Genomic DNA, 25,494 nt, shown 5'->3' with positions numbered 1-25,494 from the left:
CTTTACCTTTTTGTCATAGTGAGCCTTGTTTCGCTGATGTCTTTGTCCTGTTGATTTTTCAGCAAGCTCATAAGCCCATCTGAGGTTCTTCTTGAGTCTCTCCCTATAACTGCCATGAGATCGCACTGGTGTATCATCAGCTGTGACTCCAAAGGTGACATCAACAGAAAGGCGAGAATCCTGTATCATCATTTTTAGTACTGTTGTAAGCATGCACCACTGTGGCTACATGTCTACTCCATTGACTTTTCTTCTCAGCAGATAGTGTTCCCAACATGTCTAGCAAAGTTCTGTTGAAATGCTCAGGCTGAGGATCCCCTTGAGGATGATAAGGAGTGGTGCATTTTTTTGGAGTCCCAACAGAGTGAATAGTTCATGGACAAGCTTGCTCTCAAAATCACGTCCTTGATCAGAATGTATCCTTTTTGGCAGGCCATAGTGTACAAAGAACTTCTCAACTAGTAGTTTCACCACTGTAATAGCTTTCTGATCGCAAGTGGGAAATGCTTCAGCAGATCTGGTATAGTGGTCTGTCACCACCAGCACATTACTGATCCCGCCTTCATCCGGTTCAATGCACAGAAAATCTATACAGACCAGTTCCATGGGTCCTCTACTTTCCATTTGACCCAATGAGGCAGCCCTGGTTGGCAGAGTCTTTGAATGCAACGAAGACATGTACAACAATAATCCTCAACATCTTGCTTCATGCATAGCCTGTAGAACCTGTCGCATACCAGACCCATAGTTCTATCATAACCAAGTTGACCGTGCTCATCATGCAATGACCAGAGTACTACTTCTTTATGTTTTTGAGGAAGCAACAATTGCCATTTTTCACTGCCGAGTGCACTTGGAGATCTCCTATACACTAGTCCATGCTGTATCTGGAGTCTGTCCCATTCTTTGGCCAAAAGTCTTGCCAGAGGATGAATATCCATGCTAAGCATATTAACTTGTTTCTTCTCTAAAGCAGCTACCACCAGCTGACCTAAGGGGTCTTCTCTTTGATCTCTCTTGAGGTCACTGTTACTCAAAGCTGGTAGTGACGAAGCCTGTAAAGTGACCAGATTACAGTAAGCTTGGGGTATGCTTGCTGCAGACAGACCCATCTTCTGGGCCCAACATTTATTGTGTTGATAGCAGGTTGCAATCTGACACATAACTCTCACTTCTGGCACTGGAATTTCTACCCATTCATCGTTGGGGTGTAAATCTCCCTGAGGTCATCTGAACAGACCATCAGCATCTCCATTTTCGTGTCCTGGGCGATATTTCAAACTGAAATTATAGTTGCATAAAGCTGCCATCCATCTGTGTCCAGTAGCATCTAGCTTTGCAGTGGTCTGGATGTATGTCAGAGGACTGTTGTCAGTCTGCACTTCAAATTCAGCCCCATAGAGATAGTCATGCAGCTTGGCCACTACCGCCCACTTTAAAGCAAGGAATTCCAACTTGTGTGCAGGGTAGTTTCTTTCTATGGTGGATAAACTCTGACTGATAAAAGCCACAGGGCTCAGCTTCTTGTCATACTCCTTGTAAAGGACTCCTCCTAAGCCATCCCTGCTAGCATCCACATGTAAAGTGTATGGCTTTGTTGAGTCAGCATATGCCAGCACAGGGGCATGTGTGAGGCAATATTTAAGCTGTTCAAATGACTCTTCACACTCAGGAGCCCAACGACTCTCGATGAGTTCTTTAGAACCTCTTGGTTACTTAGTTTTTTTCACCAGGATATCTTCATCTGTTTCATCTGCTTTCTCATCATTTCGAAGCAAATGGTTGAGGGGTCTTGCTATCTTTGAAAATCCTTCCACAGACCTTCTATAGTAACTGCAGAACCCCAGAAAAGATCACAGCTCTGTGATAGTTTTGGGTCTGGGCCAAGATGTCACCACTTCAACTTTGCTGGGATCTGTGGATATTCCATTTGCAGACACTACATGTCCCACATAAGTCACTGAAGGTTGGAAGAACTTGCATTTGTCCAATGACAACTTCAGGCCTTCCTTTTCAATCCTGTCCAATACCTTCATCAGTCTTTCTTCATGCTCCTCTAGGGTACTCCCAAAGACAATGATGTCATCCATGTAGACTAAGACTTCCAGGAGATGCATGTCTCCAACTGTTCTTTCCATAATTCTCTGGAAAGTTGCCAGTGCATTTGATAAATCTTGAGGTAGGCGATCAAACTCAAAAAATCCCAAAGGGGTAATGAAGGAAGTCTTCTCTTTATCTTCTGGGTGCATAGGGATTTGACAGTATCTACTCCTTAAGTCTAGCACACTGAAGCACTTACTGCCGACCAGGCAATTTAGAGCATCTTCAGTCCGGAGAGTTGTGTACTGGTCTGGAATGGTTCGCTGATTCAGGGTACGATAGTCAACACACATGCGTATTGACCCATTCTTTTTCCTGACAATGATAATGGAAGAGGCATATGGACTTCTTGACTCTCAAATTATCTCTGTGGCTTTTAGTTCTTCCAAATGTTTTCTTAAGTCCTCCAGGTCTCCTTGAGGTACTCTCCTGGAACGTTCCCTGAAAGGCCGGTCCTCTTTTACTCTTATTCGGTGTTCTGTACTTTTTGCACAGCCCACATCTAGTTCTCTAGTAGAAAAAATATTTTTCTTTATCATTAGTAGTTCTTTAACTCTGGTTAGCCACTCAGGGGGCAAGAGACCACCACCTATATCAATATCCTCCAGCTTCAACTCGTTGGCCTGGTCTCATTCCTTGTCAACACAGAAGCAGATAAGCGAGTGGCAGCATAAACATTTCCCAAATGCACTTGTGAATGCAGGACAATGGTAGTACTTCCTTTATTCTTTAAACCCACAGGTAAAGTGTCATAAGGATGCTTTAACTTGTCCGCAGGCCAAACGTCTGGGACTAGTTCCAGCCCCGGTAGCAAGTCACTTTCTGGATCTGTTTCCATCATGAGATGGGAGGAAACTGTTTGTCCACACATACTCACTTTGGCTGTCAAGCAGGTGACCCGATCAGAATGAATTATATGCTCTTTCCCAGACAGGGTCTACACATGACCAGTTTCATCTTTCTTACTATCCTTCTCCCTTTGAAGGGCACAGAAAACTGGTCTCAGGAGAGGATGTAGTGTTGGGTGTTCCTGGGTCAACTGAGGCATTAGCATTCTTCTGACGAGGTCAGTATTTGTCCCATCTAAAATGGATGCTGAATCCTTTCCTTTTGGCCTGGGGCACACAACAGTGAGTGTTTCAAAACCTTCTGTTGACCCAACAACTGAAGTGGAAAATTCTAACTTGAGTGAGACATAACCATCATAAGAGAACTTTATCTCACTTAGCCCCCAGATCTCCACATCTTCTAACTTTTCAAGTGGCAAATGCTTTAAGTATTTTTGGTAGAAGTCTCTGTACAGAATGGTGATTTGTGCACCAGTATCCAACAGTGCTTTACTATACATTCCTACTGACATGACAGGGGATGGTCCCAGTAGGCCATCGGGTAGTTTCTGTTTCCAATGCTGTTCAGATGTATGGCAGTCAGCATGTGGTTGAGGTACCACCAGTTGACCTCACCATTTTAACGGATAAGACTCTTGCTTAGTAATGCTTTGCAGTCTCAGATGCTGAGATTTTGGCAGAGATGGCTTTCCAATTCGATTGTTCACCTCAGATAAGCTAGAAATGTGCATAGTAGGTAATTTCTCTCCCATATTATAAGGGTTTGCATGGAAAGAGATCCAGGATGCTGTCTCTTGATGTTAGATTTTATGGAGCTCTTTGTAACTGGGCACTCAGTTGGCTACTTCACTGAGGCCCTTTGAAGTTTGCCTGCATTGCACTAGCCAATAATAGTTTATTTACTTTTTTCAAGTTCTCTGTATTAGGACACTTTTGCTTTATATGCCCTGCATCCCCACCGTGAAAACAAAATCCAGAAGGAACTCTGTCCATTGGCTGATTCAGTTCTTCCCTGAGTCCTTTCGTGGAGGTTCTAGCTGTAGTCAGGGAAGACACCTGCATCTGCAACTGTGACACCTCTACATTGCGGAGACTCTGGGTCACTAGTCCTGTTTGAATAGTGAGCAAAACTAAAACCACCCCTTGGCTCACCAAAGAGACAAAAAAGATTACGCACCAAAGGGATAAAACCTGGAAAGCTTACCTTAAACACAAACAGCCTGAAATCTTCCTTCAGTTTAAGCAATTACGAAACCTGGCCAAAAAACTAGTCATTACAGATAAAACGTCTTACTATATCAAACTACAAGAAAATTACACAAGAAATCCCAAACAATTCTGGAACTCCATTAACTCTCTCCTTAGACCAGGTACAAAAAACAACCCCTTTCCTGACACCAGCAAATCTGACCCTGAAATTGCCTCACTATTCAATCCTTCTTCACCTCTTCCATCGCCGATCTAACCAAGACTTTCACCAACAACAACCCTCCCCCCCATATCAATCTTCCTTTCCCTTTCCACCCCCCCACTTTGAAATCAAACCTGCACCCACCGACCTAATAAAGAAACTGCTCTATAAACTTAAGCCTTGCTCCAATGCCCCTGATAACATCCCATCCTCCTTCCTAAAGATAGCTTCTGATTCCATTGCTATACCTATCAACATCCTAATAAACAGGTCTCTACACGAATCCTATGTACCCAAACTCTGGCGTTCTGCTTTCATTCTTCCACTTCACAAAGGTGGCAAGAATTGTAATGTCTCTAATTTCGGTCCCATTGCCATCCTCTCCCCTATATCCAAAATCCTAGAAAAATGTATCAACCTACAGCTCTTGCCTTTCCTTACTGAACATCAACTACTCTCTCCTACCCAACATGGCTTCCGTCCAGGACACAGTACTAACCACCCTTCTCTCCTTCCTTCATTCTGTGAACTCTGCCCGTGACTCTGGTAACTTAGTATCATCTGTTCTACTAGATCTATCCAAAGCTTTTGACACCATCTCCCACTCCCTCCTTCTAAACCATCTTTCCAACCTCAACCTTAGCCAACAAGCTCTTTCCTGGTTTGCTAGCTACCTTTCAAACAGGTCCCAAGCTGTGAAATGGGGCCAAGCAACATCTACCTTCCTTCCTACGCCTACCGGAGTACCCCAAGGTTCCATTCTTGGCCCATTACTATTCAATATCTTTATTAACGACTTTCATAAAGCCATCCCCAACACCACAAATGTGCAATATGCTGATGATTCCACTCTTATCTGCCACGCCCCTAACGTAACAGAGTTCCAAGCTCTCACCCAAACAGCATTTTCAACCACTGAAAACTGGATGTTCCAAAATCACCTCTCCCTTAATGCCAACAACACTAAGATCCTGCTCTTCCCCCCTACAAATCCTCATCTCTTGATAAAAATACTTTCCATATTACCAGCCTTACCAACTCCACTATTGAGATAGTAACCTCCACCAAACTTCTTGGTGTTACAGTTGATGACCAGCTGAAATTCAACACTCATATCCAGCTAAACATAAAAAAAACACACATAAAACTTGGCTTATTGTATAGAAACAACCACTTTCTGTCTCCTTCCACTAGGCTAACCCTTGCCTCTACTTACCTCCTTCCCTCTCTACTATATGTCTCTCCTCTGCTCACTAATCTATCATCTACTCTTACCTCCAAGTTGGAACAATGCTACAACAAAATATCCAAATTTGCAACTAATGCCAAATCCTCCACTCATCACTGCTTCTCCCTTCACTCTCTAAACTGGCTTGAACTCCCCAATCATCTTACCTTTCTCCAACTCACCACAGCCCATAAATTAGTGTTCCATCCAACTAACTGTCCTGCTCTTTCCAATATTCTTCTACCCTATACCCCCCTTAGATCCCTTATATCTTCTCACCAAAACCTGATCACAGTACAAAAACCCAAGCACCCAGCTGGCCAACTGCTCTTATCCTTTACCCTAGCTACCCACCTCTCTAAGAACCTGCAACAATCTAGATAACTTCAAAACCCAACTTCATTCCCATCTCTATCTAAATAGAATATGCAACTGCACCCTTCAACCTACACCTTTCAAACTATCCTCTTCCTTCTCTCCTGGCTAACCTCTATACTTAATTAACCTCTTCTAGCCTCTCCAAAAATACTAGCTGTATAAGCTGCTAATACATTTTTGCACTATATGCAGAAGCTACTAAGCCACCCTAGGCTGACCTCCTTTCCTCCTCACCTCTTCTAAAATACTAATTGCATAAGCTACTAAACAGTAAATTCTTCTTTTTTTACAATATCCCATAATTTTTTTGTTTTTTTTCCTGCTGAAATTAACTGAAACTGTTAATACTTTTGCTATTTTTAGCCATCTGATATTGGTAATTGTGGACTATTTGTATCTACCTATTAATTCTAATGTACTTTTTTGTCTGAACTCTTTTTTGTAATTAATACTGTTGTTTTTGTGGAGCTTTTCTCCCCGGGCCTCCACTGAAAATGGGCCTCAAGCCCAGTGGACCTCCCCGGTAATCAAACTGAAATAAATAAATAAATAAATGTATTTCTCTCTTCAGCTAAAGTTACCACAGCTTTCGGCAATTCTCCAACTGTCTTGGTGACTTGAGCTATGGAGTCAGTCAGGGAAGACACCTGCATCTGCAACTGTGACACCTCTACATTGCGGAGACTCTGGGTCACTACTCCTGTTTGAGTAGTGAGCACGGCCATAGGCTCCTGCTGGTGTTCACTCACTGTTTTAGTTGCTGTTGAGCACTGAGATTTGGCTTCCAACAGGGCTTCTTCTTCCCTCACCTCTTTAACTAACTGAGAATAAGTTAGAGTCTCTTCCCTATTTTTCATCCTCATTTTCCACACAATGGGGTCCATAGCTTGAGCTCCCTGTAAAATTTGTCTGATCCGTACTTAATCAGCTAATTTTGGATCCACCTCCTTCTTTAGGATGATCTGGTGGAGTATTTTATCTAATTGCTTAATGTAATCAGATAGTTTCTCACCAACTTCTTGGTATGTATGTCCAAACTGATACAGTAGGTCAGCAGCCCTCTCGGTCCATCCAAACACATCCTGCAGTACTCCTAAATAGTCCTTGGCCATGCAATCTTGCTTACCCATCCTTAAGTTGCATATGGTATCCACAGCTAATCCCTTTAGACTTTCAGCTATCCGCTGCTTCTTCTGGGATTCTGGGATATCCCACTCCTCTAGAGCTTGTGAAGCCTGATCCATCCAGGATTCAAAATCTTCCTCTCCCAGAGGTGTGGGTTTGCCAGAAAAGAAATGCAATTTGTGGTAGCTAAACCCAGTGAATGGCTGTGTAGGCTTTAAGCATTTTTCTACAATACTTCCCAAAGCATTCAAAACTTCAGGCCCTATAGTATTTATGGGCAGTGAAGCTGCAGCTTCTGGTGTAAGGTTCTGACCTACTTGGGTAGCTTCCACAGGTATTTTCTCTGTTGCTGAGGTAGTGCACTTCTCAAGGATTACCACACGGACTGCACTCTCACCTGAAATTTGTACACTCAAAGGTATGTGCTCATACACTAAAGGACTTTTCCATTCTAATAAGGCCAATGTGCTCTGCTTGGTAAGGTCCATAGTGCTGTCTAATAAAAATCCATGCCCTCCATCTGGTAAGGATCATGTGACTTGATTTATTTGCATATCAGTCTATGTGACCCCTGGCAACACCAGAACTAAACAATGCTCTGACTGAGCATTGTGCTGTTTGCACCACTTAGCGGCTACTTCTGAGTTCATGTTTCTGCTGGATTTGCTTTCCACGCATACAGGGGAATAGGGTAGAGTCCAAGGCAGTACAGGCAATATCAGACAAGCCCCCAAATGTAGCACACCCGCAGGTGTAGCTGAAGTAGATATGGGTTCCTTCCTACCTGACTCTGGTGACACCCTTATAGGCCCAACACACCAAAGTGGCAAGAATGACAGATTTTATTCCAGGTGACACATCTAGTTTAAAAGGCAATAGCACAACCACAAACAAATTATTTCAACAGTACACCAGTTAGCAATAAGGCAAGTTGAGATATGCATGCAATGAAAACATACATTCACCGTCTTTCCCAGAATTTAACAGAAAAGGTTCTAGACATTCAAACATGCACAAAGAAGGCAATATCAATGAGCAGTAAAGCTTTATAATGCAGCAATATAAACACAGGAAAAAATGCAATGTCATTAAGCAATAAAAGAGTTATAATATGGCAATGTAGATATGAGAAAATGCAATGTCATTGAGCAGCAAAATTCTTGAATGCAGCAGTTCTAACTAGCAAAATGCAATGTCATTGAACAATGAAGATTTATAATGCAACGATACAAATATGAGAAAATGCAATGGTATTGAGCAGTACTAACACCCTCAACCCCTTGATCAATTCTAAACAGACCAACTATGAAACACTCTATTATACCCTGTTCACTGGCCAGTGACTATTTACAGTCTTGCTGCCGGCATGATGGGGCCCAAGTTGGAGCTCATATGGATCCCAGCTATTTGTAATCCACAAAGCATTTTTGGGTGAAAATCCACAATCTTATAAAAATATAAAATGATGGCCAGAGCCTCTCACCACTCTGTCAAGAATATCCTAGTGACCAGGCACTGTGGTTCCTTTGATGAGAAAAGTAGAAAATCACCTGCCAGAACTCTGGTAGTCATCTATGGTTTCTCTGTACTAGGCCCAAAGTAACTCCTTTTCTTGTTGAATCATATACAGATGTGGAAACACTGGTTTCAGACTTCTCACCTGATTCTACAAAATACCATCATCCAGGATTTCAGCAAAAGACAGACACAATCTGCTACTTCACTTCCCTGTCCCCAAAGCACAAGAAAGAAAATCCAGTCATGCTGCAAGGCCCTCTTTCCCTTCAGCGTCTTGCTTCAGTCTTCCCTCCTTTAGCTAGTATCCCAGTCTCCTCTTTCACTTTCGAAATTCCCTTTTATATCCCTGAAAAGGAGCTCCACCTTGTGGTGTAATGGAAAACTACAGTCTATTAAAATTACAATGAAATACAGTGGGAGCTACACTTTTTCTTTTTTTTTTTTTTAACTGGGGGGGGGGTGGCCAGCAGCCAGTACCATGAGCTGCCCCTGGGGGAAACATTATTATGATAAACTGAAAACCAAGTAATTATCGGTCAAGGGCACATTTTTTATTAAATACTCTAACTACCATCTGTTAAATGAAATTTATTGCCTAAACACCACTAATCAGAAGTCTCCAGTATGACTTGTCAAGACACCATAAATCTACAAAGACCCCATGTACCATGGCAATAACAGAAAGAGACTTCTATAAAACTGATCTTCTAGCATGGAATACTTTACAGACAAAATACAAAAAAAAAACTAGTAAGTTAACTGTTTTGAAAAGCTCTGGAAACACACCTCACTAGTGAATATAACTACAGCTGTCATATGGAAACAGGTTAAATCTAGGGAACTGGTGCCTAAGCTATCCTGCTAAAAATCAGCATATGCTCTGCAATATGAAGCCATAATGGTATATAAAGACAGCTACGTAACCACTGTATATATGTAAATAAATCATGCCATTATTCTTTTATATATATTTTATATATTGAACTGATTTGTAATAACACCTCTATTCTAAACTATAGATGTTATTTATTTATTTATTTGTTGGCATTTGTTTACAGGGAAAGTAGACTGGACCAAGATCCCATTTTCAGTGGAAGGCTGTGGAGAAATGCTCCACAAGCCAGTTAGTATAACAGTATATAATATTCATTAGTTAGATGATGCAAACAGTATTATACAAAAACAGAAGAAGATGCATGTAACATACAGTTTGTACAGATTAATACAGTTTAAGGCATACATAGTAACTTAAGCAATCACTTTACTTTACATTTAAAGGAACATATAATGGTTAAAACAGTCCTATTACTTTGCTTTTCGAGGTGCTCTAAGAGTATCAGCCAGAACAATGGCACTTGGCAACATGTATTTAATTAGTCCCTGATAGTTAGGCATAGATAGATATCTTATACATGTTTTAATTAGTGGTAAAGGAAAAATTAGAAGGGGTGAAGATGCAAATAAGGGTGATATGACTTAAGGTGTTATAATGTATTCTGAATCTAAATGCTGGTTTGAAGTCTAACTCTGAAAATCAGTTTTGTAAATTCTTTTTTGAAAAGTTGTTACTGCCTCTTGGCCTTTGGACCAGTTAGCATACTTGACAATCAGAAGTAAATACATGAATAAACTTCAGCCATGTTTTTACTTTGTAGTATATGAAGTCAAGCTGAAAAGGTTTTTCAATTCATGTCACACAAGAAAAAGGAAATTTACATGTAAGCTTTTTAAGACTGTTTTGAGAGGTATAGGCTGCTATTTTTATTTTATTTCATTTTATTTATTTTATTTTATTTTGAATTTGTTAATGAGAGTGGAGCACTGATCCCATTGGACCTATTTTAGTCTCAGCTTGTCTATGTTTCCAGATCAGTGCAATTTGCATTTTCCACTCTAAGATAGTTATACATGCTAATAATTAGTCTAGCCCTAGGATTCATTAACGCCCATAATAAGTGTACATCATTCTGACTGAACAGACAACACAAGCATAGCTAACATCTTCTTCCTTCTAATTTTGGTTTTCCTACTGATTTTCTTGCAGCTTTAAATACTGAGGGGGATTCATAAAGGTTACCACAAAGTGGAGACCGCATGCATACTTAGTGCAATCTTTCTGAGTGACTAGAAAGCACAAAAAGTGTGGTAGGGATGTTCCTGAATACATATCATGTACACTTTGTGTACACTTAGTTTGGGTGTTATTGAATCTGGCCCCTAAAGGTCTTTTAGGCAAATATTTCATGTTAACACATACATCTCCAGTTAAATAGCTCAAAAGGAGGATACAGGCAAGTCTTATGAAAATGCAAGAATCTATAGGCTGTTAAAGTACAGTCATTTACTGTGTGAGGAGAGGTCCTTTTAACTGTGCAGTAAGTCTTTAATTTTAGCACTTCTTGAGTCACTTACCTCTGATGAACTGAGGCAAATAGTTTTTGTTTGGTCTCCTTACTTTGGAGGAAATTAGTTTTACAGTACACAAATTCAGTCCTTGTGACACTGTAGCCATTTCCCAGTGGCATCACCTGGAGAATTAAACTGATACTGGTTGGGTGTCAGTGAACTTTCATAAAAGGTACCAAGGAGATGATTTCCCCTGACAACTTGAGAATGACTCATTTGCTAACATTATACATATTAAAGTGAATAGTTCTCTTATCTTATACTCTTGAGGAATTTGAACACAGCCTTTCAGACCAACATCAAACAATTTAGTCTGTGACAGGGATGCTTTGTTCTAACTCAATGAGAGCTGTTCTCCAGCACATAAGTCTTCTCCCACTGATAGATGGTGGCAAGGAAGATGGAAACCTACTTGTTGACTCAGTAGATCAATCCATAAGAAGTGCAGCTGTCAATGGAATACCTGAAATTAAACTACAGATTATACCCGGAGTGAAACAAATTATAATGCAAATGTTTAAGGTGTCAGCTGAATGTCTGAGACTTTTTTGGGTTCCTTGACTGTATCTTATACAAGTAATGGAATGGTGCTTGAGTTTGTGCCCTTGTGTATGCACTTAGAGTAGCTGAGCAAGGAATCTAGAAAGATGAAAATACAGGTAAGTGTGATGAATACGTCAGTGAGTATTTAGGATACAAGTAGATGTGATAGCTATGTCAGTCAGTATGTACAATACAAATAGATGCAATGGCTATGTCAGTAAGTATATGGAATATAAGTTGATGTGATTGATGGCTATGTCAGTGAGTATTTCGATACAGGTAGGTGTGATGGCTATGGCAGTGACTATGTAGGATACAGGTAAGTGTGATTATGACACTGAGTATGTAGCATACAGGTACGTATAACGAGTATGTCATTCAGTATGCAGGATACAGGTATGTGTGATGAGCATGCCATTCGGTATGTAGGATATAGGTAGGTGTGATGGTTTTGTTAGTGAGTGTGTAGGATACAGGTAGGTGTGATGGTTTTGTTAGTGAAAGTGTAGGATACAGGTAGCTGTGATGGATATGGCAGTGGGTATGTAGGATACAGGTACATATGATGAGTATGTCATTCACTGTGCAGGATACAAGTATATGTAATGGGTATGTTAGAGAGTATGTAAGATATAGGTATGTGTGATGAGTATGCCATTCGGTATGTAGGATAGAGGTAGGTGTGATGGCTTTGTTAATGAGTGTGTAGGATACAGGTAGGTATGATGAGCACCTCAGTCAGTATGAAGGATACATGTAAGTGTGATGGCTTTGCTAGTGAGTATTTAGATACAGGTAGGTGTGATGGCTATGTCAGTGAGTTTGTGGAATACAGGTAGGTGTGATGGCTACATATGTCAGTGAGTATGTAGGATACAGGTATGTGTGATGGATATGGCAGTGAGTATGTGGGATACAGGTACGTATGATGAGTATGTCATTCAGTGTGCAGGTTACAGTATGTGTAATGGGTATGTTATAGAGTATGTAAGATATAGGTATGTTAGATACCAGTAGGTGTGATGGGTATGTTAGTGAGTATTTCAGGGAATATGTAGGATATAGGTAGATGTGGTGGCTATGTTAGTGAATATGTAGGATACAGGTAGGTGTGATGGCTATGTCAGTGAGTATGTAAGCAATCAACATTCCTTTGGAATATGATAAACTTATAACTGGTTATATAAAATGCAATATAGTATGCATAATACATTCCTAGATCCGCTGCAAACTCCTAAGATAAGCATTGGAAACGCATTGAAAGAATAAAGTTATGCAGTACACATAATATATAATATAGCAGTTAACACGCAAGAGGCATAAAGAGAAACACATGTGCACATGGATATACACACACACACACACACACACACACACACACACACACACACACACACACACACACACACACACACACAAACGCACAGACACACAGCAAAACCATAACTATTTTGTTGTGCATGTTATGTCTAAAATAGCCACAATAACTAAAAAAAAAATACTGGAAATTGTGGGGATACATAAATTAGTAGTGGATATAGATCTTTTTTCAGCAAAAAATGATTAAGAAAAAAAAGTGAAGGAGTGTGATCCTGACCTTTCAGTAGAATTATTTGAATGTTGCTCTACATAAGAGCTGTATGTATTGCTAACATGAATGGCATTTATCTAAGCAAAAGCAAATAGCAAGAATGGTATGAAAGAAGACGCCTGTTTTAGCTAAAACATGAAGAAACATATATTGAACACTATATTACATATAGCCATGACACAGTTTTCTAGGGTATTCATGCTATTAGATCTTACTCTACTGTCAAAAATAAAATCCACAAGCTATAAAAAAGATATTCAAAAAGTCCACACCTTGCCATGTACAATAACATCAATTTGTATAGCGTAAGCTTTTATTAGCGTTCTGTACTCTGTGTTGTTTATGTAGTGATATTTCGCAAATCTGAAATAGAAGAAACACAAAGATAAATCATTTTTGTGTTGCAGCCTTATAAAACTATGCACTTAACATCACATCCCACCACTGCTTTGTAAAGACACAAAAAATCATCCTTAGAAAATAAGATAAAAAAGTAAAATGCATTTTAATTGTACAGCTCAATTATATATTTAAGACATTCATTTTAACACACTTCTATAGCACAGCTTTATTTCTAAGCACTCTGTAGTATATATGAAATGTAATTGTATCATTGTCTTCATTAGCACCCTGAAATGGACTAATAACTGTGCGAGTTTGATATTACTAAGGGTGGAAGTTCAAGTTCAAAGACATTTTGAGCTGCCCCAGTAAAATAATTTTATGTCCCTTGTGTATGTGGCATTGTGAGGCCATGTTCCAGAGAGATTCCCTGTTCAATGTCCAGTTAGTAAGCTGAGTGCGAAAAGGCCTAGGTGATGAGTTTGCTGAATTGAGCAATTCTTGTAAGTGCTGGTCAGAGGGGAAGAGGCTCTGGGTTTGTTTTCATCAGGTAAGTAGCCTCTGGTGTAGGCACAGGCAGATAATTTGCAATAGAGGGTGTGTGCATGCAAGCTTGACCTGCAGTGACATCATTAGACACCACAACGTGGCTGTCAGAGAGGTAGGTCAATATGAACTAAAACAACTGCTCAGGTATGCTGCTACTTCCATCTCTCACTGTTTCAGAGGATGAGAAGGGGCATAAGGACTTGGCTAAACACAAACAGTGAGGTGAGGTAAAAGGAGGGAGAGAGGTAAAACTGACTAATAAATGAATTTAACTTGAACCCCAGAAGCTGGTTAGTGTTCCTCTACACAAAATCAGTTTCACACAATCCCTACAGGAAGACATGCTGACTTCTGCAAGTAGATACATTAGACCACAGTCAAAGAATAAATTTTTAGCAATTATCCAGCATGTCAGCCATGTCATCCAGTTTATTCCCTGTTCTGAAAATCATTCTGTCTGGCAATATGCTATTTAAGACTGCATATGATCATCACTTAACACATTTTGTTTGTTATCTCTTATTAATCTTCTTATTAGGAAAATCCCTGAACTTGCATGCCGTAGCCTGATTGTGTCTACCATGGTATCTTGAAGATTCTTATACCTAGTTGCACAATCCACCAAATCTTGCTCAGTTTTTTGAGCTAGCTTATGGGACTGATACTTGTACGTTGAGTTTAACTAGCCAGAGTTATGCTAAATCTAACAGAGACATGTTTGTTAAAAGCAGTCATTCTACGCTCATCCGCAGAAAATGCTACTGAAAGATAAATGTAGACTTTGTTCTGAAAAGTGAAAGAGAACTGACAAAGCCAGCATGGTGAACACCTTAGATAAATCTGTGTGATCTGTGGGATAGTGTGAACCATCATGTCTCTGACCTAACTATGACGGGGCACCCGTATATCAGGACAGTGGACTTAAGTAAACTGTGGACATGTGCCACCCATAGTTTGATGTGGAGGGGTGAATGAAATGAAGCAGTATGGAATAGAAGTGAAATGAGCAACCACAACTGAAGTAATAAATGTCTTCATTATACAAGTAATCATGGACAACAGACTGAAAGTACCATTACCATTCCCAGGTTTTATGGGCTACACCAAACATGTAGCTGCCTAGAAGTAGAAGAAAAAAATGTTTATTATATTTTATTTTCTTTTATTTTTTTGCATGGTTGAGCATTCATCCTTAATTACCTATTTTAGCATCTACATGACTAATATAAATGGATTAATAAAATCAAACAGCCTGACTCCATGGAGTAGAGTGATAAAGCTCTGACTGTAACCCAGATGACCCAAGTTCAAGTAGCAGCACAATAGCTGGAGGATTTGGCAAGAAGAAATATAAGTGAGTGACAGAAACCAGCAAATGTATTTGAGGGGGTGGGTGGAGACCAGGTCTACTCTTTTGTCACCAGCAAGCAGAGGCTTGCAGGCAAATGGAAAAGGGAACAATTGGAGTTGCTGCTACCAGACTAGTGACAGTACCTCTCATTACTGTGTGTGTGTGTGTGTGTGTGTGTGTGTGTGTGTGTGTGTGTGTGTGTGTGTGTGTGTGTGTGTGTGTGTGTGTGTGTGTGTGTGTATGTAAGCATGGCACATGCATGGGGAAGGCATTACAGACCTCATGATGACATGAATTGAACTGTATAGCCCAGGATGATGCCTTCATGAGGCAGCTTGCTGCTGACTTGCACTATTCTATGCTATACTATGTGTGAGTGGCTGAAACCAGCAAACCCATACCCCGCGATGGGTGGAGATCTAGTCTACTATTCTGTAATCAGCAAAGGGGAGGCTTGCAGATGAATGGAAAAGGGCATAAAGTTGTGAAATTTGGACATGTTGCTACCACGTTGGTGACAGTACCTCTTACTTGAGAGAGAGAGAGAGAGAGAGAGAGAGAATGTGTGTGTGTGTGTGTGTGTGTGTGTGTGTGTGTGTGTGTGTGTGTGTGTGTGTGTGTGTGTGTGCACGCGTGCAGTTATCCAGCATGTCAGTCGTCATCCAGTTTAGTCCCTGTTCTAAAAATCATTCTGTCTGACACTGTACTCTTTATAGGTTCACAGGTGTTTAGGTTCATAGGTCATTACTAGGCTAATGATGATCACAAGAGCCTTTTTAAGTCTAGCCATGAATCCCAAATTTCTGGCAAGTTCTGGTACCTTTGATAACTGTAAGCAGGAGCTTGGGAGATGAAACATTTACAAGCAGGCGCCTGGGAGATGAACCATTTACAAACTGCCTGTGTCCATTAGAGACATAGTTGCCAAACCAAGGATGAATTTCCTGTTCCCCATCCAATTGTCCAAGTTACATTTAAATTGGGTTAGGGAGGAACTCTGTTTCATATGAATGGGGTGCTTGTTCCAGAAACAGGATAGTCTCTGGGATATATACCTCTCTTTCCAGCAGGTCTGTTTGGGTCTACTTCAGTAGACCAAAATACCAGTTACCTGAAATTCAGTTAACTGGGACAAAAAGGCCGACAGCATGAGAACTCCAATGTCCCAGAGCACCGACTCACCACTCCAGGTAAGTAAACACTTGGCCATCCTTAAAAACAAACAAAACCGAATGAAAGCAACACCACCCCCCCCCCAACATAATATACCAACTCTGAGATCACACTACCACAGGGTAAAGGGCAAAGTTTGATAGGGTGACCAAGGGTTTACTTACCTGAAGTGGTGAGTCAGTGCTCTGGGACATTGGTGTTCTCATGCTGTCCGCCTTTTTGTCTTGGTTAACTGAATTTTGGGTAAGTGGTATTTCGGTCTACTGAATTAGACCCATATATTTATATCACAGGCAAGTTTAAGTCTTTAGAATGGGTAATTCTGGCAATGTTTGTTTCGTGGATATGCAGGAAATTGATCAGAGTGGGATCTGACAATATCCTGAATACCAGGCATAGATCTCCCCTTAACAGCCTGTAGGAGACAAAATACAGGGACAGGGCCTTGAGACAGTCTGCATAGGACATGTTACTTATGCCCTGTATTCTTTTAGTGAGAAACCTCTGTGGACATTCCAATCGTTGGATATGCCTGGTTAGGTAAATACTAAAGGGGGCATTATGCTCAATGATAGGTCTGATGAATGCCAAATACAGTGGAACGATGTCTTCCTTGGACCTAGATACCATACCTTTGTTTATAGGTTGCACAACATAGAATGATTTCCTCACTATTGTAGACATGTGATGGTCAAAGACTAGATTTCTGTCTATGTGTGTCTCTAAGTCCATGACTACTGGGTCAGCTCTAAGGAGTGTGTTGTCAATATGATAGTTACAAGGGGCAGATAACTTTCTGAAAGATGCTATTATGCATTTCTTGGTATTTAGTTTAGTCCATGGCTCTAACACCAGTTGTTTGTCTGTGTCAGTCCTTCCTGGAGAACATTTGTGTCAGTGTGGGATTAAATAACCACTCCTAATTTACAATCATCTACAAATTTAGTCAGCCAGAGACCACCGACATTGGCCTTGACTTCTGAGAAGTAAATGCCAAAAAGGAGCAGTCCCAGGACTGATCCCTGAAGGACTCCACTTTTGACTGGCCTCTTTGTAGAGATGGACTCCCCAATTCTAATTTCCTGGGTCCTGTCTGTGAGCCAGTTGGCTATCCAACAGCTGACATAAGGCTTTGTATCTAATCTCTTGAGTTTGTCAACAATACCTAAGTGGGGTATTGTGTCAAATGCCTTGACCAGCTCAGGATAGGCACTGTAAACCATTTTGCCTTCATCCATTGCTTTGGCGACCTTTTCAAAGAAATCCACCAGGTTGGGTAGGTATGACCTGCCCTTGACAAAACCATATTGGGTTGGGTCCAGTGTCTGGAGGTTTACAGTATCATTATTGATCATTTCCATGATAATTCTTTCCATGGCTTTGCATATGAGACTAGTGAGACTTATGGGTCTGTAGTTTCCAAGGTCTGTAGATGGCCCACCTTTGTGCAAAGGGATGACTGTTGCAGTTCTTCATTTATGAGGCATGAAGCCTGTTCGGAGGCTACAATTAAACAGCAATTCCAGAGGGCCTAATAGATCATGCTTCATGCTATTTAGAACGCATCCTGGGATATTGTCTGAGCCCATTGATGTACTGTTCTTGGCCTTAGAGAGAGCATTAAAGACTTGTTCCCTAGTGATACCAGGACGAGTTATATCTGAGTGTATTTCCAGAGGGAAGGTTGAGGGGGAAAGATGGGTAAAGTTGAAGTTAAATTTGTTGGCCAGTAGGTTTGCTATATCTTCTGGCTCAGTATACGTGGCTCCATTTACAAGGAGCTCTGCACACAATTGTGTATTGCCTTTGAGGATGCAGACATAACTAAAGAATGCTTTGTGGTTGTCCTTGGCTGGGGCCAAATCTACCTCAAATTTGGCTTTGGTAGACTTTCCTTGTCCTCTTGAGTTGTTTGTTTAGTTTGATGAGAGTGCTTTTATCCTTTTGGGTGCTGCCCATGACAAAAATATAAAATTGTTTGTTATCTGTTATCAGTCTTCCTATTATACAGATTACCTGACTTGCATGCCATAGCCTGATTGTGAGTAGCAAGGTATCTTGAAGATTGTTATATCTAGTTGCACAATCCACCAAATTTTACTTTTTTTTGACCTGGCCTGTCATCCTCTTACATTAACATGTTAGCAAATTAAAAGAGAACTCATACTAGATATCTGAGTTCCTAATATTTATATGCAGTGTGGACAGGGCCATCTAATATGGAACTGCTACTTGTAAGTTGAGTTTAACTAGCCAAAGCATGTTAAATCTACCCAAGTCATGTGTTTGTTAAAGACAGACATCCTGTACTCAGCCCTAGAAAATACCACTGAAGGATAAAAGTAGACTTTATTTTGATAAGTGAAACACAACTGACAAAGCCATCATGGTGAACACCTTAGATAAATCTGGGGATAGTGTGAATCACCATGTCTCTAATCTAACTGTGATGGGGCACATGTGTATCAAGACAGTGGACTTAAGTAAGCTGTGGACATGTGTTACCCATATCTTGAAAGGGAGGGATGAATGAAATGAAGCAGTACTGAATAGAAATAAAATGAGAAACTACAATTAAAGTAGTAAATCACTTCATTATACAAGTAATCATAGACAAGAGACTGAAAATGCCAGTACAATTCTCAGCTTTTGTGCACCACACAAAGAAATGTAGCTGCCTTGAAAAAGAAAAAAAATGTTTATTTAAATTATTTTATTTTATTTTTTTACCGGGGTAGGATGCTAATCCTAAATCACCTATTTTAGTCTCTGCCTGAGTAATATAAATAGATTAAAAACACAAACAAACAAAGAAACAGCCTGACTCTATGGAGTAGAGTGATAAAGCTCTGACTGTGACCCAGATGACCCAAGTTCAAGTAGCAGCACAACAGCTGGAGGGTTTGGCAAGAAGAAATATGAGTGACAGAAACCAGCAAATCCATTCGAGGGGGTGAGTGGAGGCCAGGTCTACTCTTCTTTCAGCAGCAAGCAGAGATTTGTGGGCAAATGGAAAAGGGAACAATTGGAGTTGCTGCTACCAGACTAGTGACAGCACCTCTCATTACTGTGTCTGTGTGTGTGCGTGTGTGTGTGTGTGTGCGTGTGTGTGTGTGTGTGTGTGTGTGTGTGTGTGTGTGTGTGTGTGTGTGTGTGTGTGTGTGTGTGTGTGTTTAAGCATGGCACATGCATGGGGAAGGCATTACAGACCTCATGATGACATGAGTAGAACTGTATAGCCCAGGATGATGCCTTCATGAGGCAGCTTGCTGCTGACTTGCACTATGTTACCTCTCAAAGCTTTTGCTGGGATTACAAGTTTCTACACATTATAAATAGTGGTGTATTATAAAGCATGTTTGTGCTGTGGAGTGCTCGTTTCCAAAATGAGCTCAGCATAAATTCAGTTTTGTGTTTTGCATGATATAACTAAAGATGGCGCTAACAACTGATTCTTTTTTTTTTACTTGTATACTGGCTGCCTGCAATGCCATCCCCCCACCCCCATGTGTGACTTTCTGGCCTTCAAGAGGCTACTGATTCACTAGTATTTCTTCTCTTCTATGGATCTTGCTAATGTAGCTTAATTTATCTCACAGATTACTTTCCCATGCTGCCTGTATATGCCTATGGGTATACTTTCCTACAATGAAAATTCACTTATTCGAAATGGGAAAGTACATCCCCACTTAAGTGAAAGTGCACTTTAACGAAAGTGCAGTTTTGCTTAAACTCACTAGACCAAACCTACTGCACCACAATGGAGGGCATTGAAAAATGGGCTATGCCCACCAGTGTGGTACGATAGTCACGGACCTTAGGGTTAGAGCACGGGTCAAGGTAAGGGGATAGCCCTACTAACTATCCCCTTACCCTAACCCGTGCCCTAACCCTAAGGTCCATGACTATCGCACCACAATGGAGGACATAGCCCGATTTGGAATGTCTTCCACTGTGGTGCGATAGCCACGGACCTTAGGGTTAGGGCACTGGGTCAAGGTAAGGGGGTAGCCCTACTAACTATCTCCCGTGCCCTAACCCTAAGGTCCGTGACTGCTAGTCCGTTTGGTCTAGCGGGTTTGCAAGAGTGCACTTTTGCGTTAGTGTGGGTGTACTTTTGAAGTTCGAAGTAGTGAACTTTCGTTCTTCAAAAGTACACCCATGCCTATATATTGCCTGCAGGAGGATCAGAGACCCTCCCCCAGAAGGTACTTGTCCTCCTCCAGATGGAAGCCAGTCTGCAGACTTGTCGCTTGGAGGACTCTTTGGTTCAAGGCCATCATTCTGACCTTTGGAGGACCCTCTCTACTATTAGCTCTTCTGCTTGAGCAGCCATTTACATCTCAATGTAATGATCCAGCATGTGTCCCTTTAGAGAATCTTACCTCGTCCCCTTTTGATCCAGGAACATTTCTATCTACCTAGCTTTTAACCTGGAAAACTGTTCTGCTGGTAGCCATTACTTCATCTAGGAGAGTATCTGAACTACAGGCTTTGATGTGCAAAGAGCCTTTTCTACTCTTTCATTCAGATAGGAAGAGACCAGATACCGACTCTTCTTTCATTCCCAAAGTAGGGATAGAATTCATCCTCAGTCAGACTAGTCACCTATCAGCCTTTATTCCAAACTGCTGTAAGGAATTCCTTCTTCATTGCACAGTTTATATCTAACGTATGGCATCCAGGCCCAGTGATGTAATCCTTCCACTGTATTCAGTTGTCATTAAGCTGACCATTGAATACAGTGCTCTATTCTGTATGTACCTGTCCTAAAACTTGACTCAGCTGGAGTGACTACAATGCTTTGCCACTAAAAAGGTAAAGGGTCTAAATCACAAAAACTATGGAGACCATCTCAAAGCCTTATCCCTCTTCTCAGTATCATACTGGCTAATAAAAGGTGATCCCTGCCTCACATATAGAGCCTTGACATACGCTATCCTATCAGACCTATTATAGATTTGCAAGTCCAATGGTAGCATGTACACCCCTTCAAGGAATCTCAGTGTCTTTTGCAACACAAAAAGAACATGGAGGAATATTTATTACAGGGAATATTTCTTCTTTGGATCCATCTTCCACTCCACATAAAGTGAAATACTTCTATTTTCTATTCAAGCATATTTTGTATAATGAGATGGGAACCTGCAAGTTCATTCTTGGTTTAGTAGCCGTGTCCCTCATGGATAGAGGCAATACGTAAATATCCCAAAATAACACCACTTGGTTATTCATATGCAAAATATAATGGCTAAAAACTACCATGAGACTGTGAGGCTAGACTTCTTAAAGAAACTTACAGATCAATAGCCTAGCAGTACTAGTAATGTCTTTCAGCTTTTCCCTGTTAGGGGTCACCAAAGTGGAACTCCAGTCCGCTAATGATTGGCAGTGGATCTTTACGGTGCTGAGTTGCCAGCCCGACGCCCAACCTTCAAAGAAGGCACACCCATTCACGCTCGCACCTACCTGCATGTCTTTAATGTCACTTGACTGTGGGGAGGACATGCAGACTCCACACAGAAGGCACTCCAGCTGAGAATTGAACGGGAGAACCTCTTGCTGTGAGGGGACAACACTAACCGCTGCACCACCGCGGCCCTCTTATAGCCTAGCAGTACTCATGAACTTAAACCCTTAAATAAGAGGCAACGAGGACTTTCCAAGATGGTTACACACCGTTCAACAGCTTAACTCCAGCTCTCCCAGTGTGAAAAAAGAAAATGAAAGACAAAGTCTTGGAACTCTTGTCACTTTTATTAAATTCTGTTACTGGCTAGTAAGCATACTGCTCGGATACCAGCAAAGGAGAAACTAAGGCAGCCTGAAAGAAAATCAGCTAGAAAAGGTGAAGAGAAAACACTGACTGGGATGAATCCTACTAGCAGTTCAAGCTCCATCCTTGGTGCAAGACATGGTTTCCAGTAATCTAGAGGAAAAAATAGGTCACGTGTGCTCAGAAATTATTAAAATAAATAAAACACTGAAGGAGTATATCAACTCAAATAACAAATGGCTGGAAAAATGGAAGAAGCTTTAAACAGATATTCTGAATAGCTGGTAAAACTGTGAAATTCAGAGGTCAAAATGAAGAAAAGGCTGGCTGATTAGGAAACTGCTCAAGAAAAGATATTTCAAAAAATGGTAGAATTAGAGGAAAAAGTACATGGAGAAAACTTAAGATTTTCTGCTGTACCAGAGAAACTAGAAGGAACAGACTGTATTATTTTTTATGAAGGCACGCATAAGCAACTGAACCGGTATCACACAGCAGGACCTGTTAATTGAAAGGGCCCATTATGTGTATACTCCAAACCTGGCCATGAGACATTAGCCAAGACCTGCATTAGTAAAGATGCAATCCTATCAAGAGAAAGAGTTGATTCTGACAAAATTGTCAGAAGGGAAAGTATTAAAAATTGGAGACAGTACAGTGTTTGTGGAAAATAATTATTCAGCAGAAGAGAAACAAATTTATTCCAGCAATCAGGGATTGTCCAGTGGCAGATGTGAGATTCAAGCTTCGGTATCCATCTTTCTTCAGACTATTTTGTCTTTGGAGGATCAAAGTCATTTTTTGAAGCAGAACAGGCTAAGCAAGAAATACAAAAGTTTGTCCAACAAAAAAGTGAGCCATCAAGCAGAAGACGAATCTTCTTCTCATTCTTCTGATAATAAAGCACATGTAGATACCTTGAAAGTGAAACAGTGTCCAAGGTTCTAAAAGAAAATGCGTGAGAGACAGAGAAAAGTACAGGAGTTGAGTAGAAGAATCGGGAGTACCTTGGACTTGAACCAGAGCCTGGAGATGGGAGATGTAGATGAACAGGAAGAAGACCAGCAGCACACAGATCAGCGAATAACCGAGAGATTACAAAGCGTCAATTACATTCGTGAAATACGACTGTAGTAGCAAAACTGGAAAGAATGGAATTTTGTTAACTTTGTTAAACTTGTAAGGAACTGAAAGGCATTTGCCTTACTTCATGCCATTAATGTTTGGAAGGACACTAAGAGGCAATAGAAGAGGAAGGAAAAAGGTAACTTCTTTTATTAGAAATTAGGCATTACAATGCAAAAAGAGAAAAATAAGACTAGGCAAAAGGATGTTTAAGTTAATAGGTTAGGTTATTAGGCTGTGATCTTGGGATGTTGAGGTGGGGGTAAAGTACACAGGTCATAATATATGTAGAGCTGAAATGTTTTCTCTTACCTTTGGATAGGTGAATGTCTGAATTAGGACCCTTGGCTTAATCTAATAACAGGTTTTATGTGGAAACGAGTAAATAAGTGAACACTGAATGTAATGAAAAGTTTTCCTTTTGAAATAAATGCTTCAGCATGTCTTTAGAAGCCTGCATCTGAGAGCTACATTTTTGGGTCTATATTAAATTAGCGAATGCTTAGAAAAGTGAACGCTAATTCATCGACCTCTTTTAAGTGAAAGGTTAAGATCTTGAACACCCGGAACAGCAAATTTTTTTTCTAGGAAAAAATTTGCTGTTCCGAGAAACACACACAACACAAGCACACCAAAAAAACAGAAATCCACACACATACACTTAAAATCCTACATCTACCCTACACTAAACTGTACATACACTACTATCTATCCACTTACCTTAACCCAAACCCTAACCCTAAGGTCCATCACTATTGCACATTCACCTGACCCGCGCCCTAACCCTAACTCACCTACCCCGCCCTAACCCTAATGTCTGTCATTACTGCACACTCACCTCACCCGCACCCTAACCCTAACTCACCTAACCCGCACCCTAACGTCCACACAATCGCACACTTACCTGAACCCGACCCATAACTTTCCACCACAGTGCTGAAAATAGTGAAGCCACAGAAACGGCCAACCGAATTCTTTCCCTAGGAAAAATTTCGGTGTTCTGCAGCTTCGCTATTTTCAGCGTTCACTGTTTTAGGGTCGATATTAGAACATTCGAAGTTTTAAAACCTCGATATTCTAATATAGACCCACATTTTTCTTATGTTTTCATGTAGACAAGCTGATTATAGCACAATAAAAAGCCAAAGGATTGGTTTCTTCTAGGCTAAAAGCTATTTGTTTTCTGAAAGCATGCAAGGTGTTTTCACATCTGAGAGGGGAATGTAAAGAAAGTACAGTTGTGTACACTTACCATAAATGTAGATGTTCAAGTGTATTCACTGTTGCAGTCATCACATTTAGGTTATCCCTGCCAGGGTAGCCCTCGGCTGGCCCAAATACCAGAGGCGTAGTATTTCTGCGTTGGTTGCTGCCGCTTCAGGACTGACGTCAGGTCATCAGTAGTATAAAGTAAGGCAGCTGACACCATTACATCAGTTTTTTTTGCACTGACCTGTCAGGAGCCCCAAGTAGGAGGCAGATTCTGGTGGAAGAACCCCACCAGTAGAAAGTAAATACCAATAAGTCCCTTGTAAGGAAGGAGAAGAGAAAAGAGGGGGATGGAGGGAGGGAAATCAGGACTGCTACACAACTGTACTATGTTCTTCATGTTTCACTGTTGCAGTTATCACATTTGGGTAGATTCCCAAAGCTGAAGAAAAAGGGTAGAGGCAGTCAAGAAAACTAGGGGCTGGCTACGATGCCCTGCAAGACTGCAGAGGCAAACCCTGGCCTGGATTTGGAGAAGAGAGGCAGGTGGTAGTGTTTGGAAAAAGTGTGAACAGATGTCCAGGTGGGGACTCCTCTGAGGAAAGCTGCAGAGGTGGAGGCTGCTCTGGTGGAATGAGTCCTGACCCCATTTGGGGGAGGCTTTCCATGATGTTTGTAGCAGAAATGGATGCAGTGTGCTATCCATTTGGAAATGATTTGATTGGAGATGACTTTGCCTTCTACCCCGGTAGCAAAGCTAACCAGCAATTATTCAGACTTTCTAAAGGATTCAGTCCTGTCTAGATAGCTCAGTCTGTGTA

At 40.9% G+C, this 25,494-nt stretch overlaps 1 protein-coding gene across 2 annotated transcripts in view; it reads right to left on the bottom strand.

Moving 5' to 3' along the window:
• The window catches only part of LOC122799534 (P2X purinoceptor 2-like), a 409,405-nt gene that overhangs the window by 138,952 nt on the left and 244,959 nt on the right, over positions 1–25,494 (bottom strand). For both annotated transcript variants that reach the window (XM_044068664.1, XM_044068663.1), the window contains exon 9: positions 13,421–13,511. In XM_044068664.1, coding sequence (XP_043924599.1) covers positions 13,421–13,511 — 91 coding nt within the window. The remainder of the gene's footprint in view (positions 1–13,420; positions 13,512–25,494) is intronic.

This window comes from Protopterus annectens, chromosome 4.part0 (assembly GCF_019279795.1).
Source record: "Protopterus annectens isolate FY-2018-M chromosome 4.part0, PAN1.0, whole genome shotgun sequence".
In the NCBI taxonomy this organism is placed as follows: Eukaryota; Metazoa; Chordata; order Ceratodontiformes; family Protopteridae; genus Protopterus; species Protopterus annectens.
This window is presented reverse-complemented; position numbering and strand designations above follow the sequence as displayed.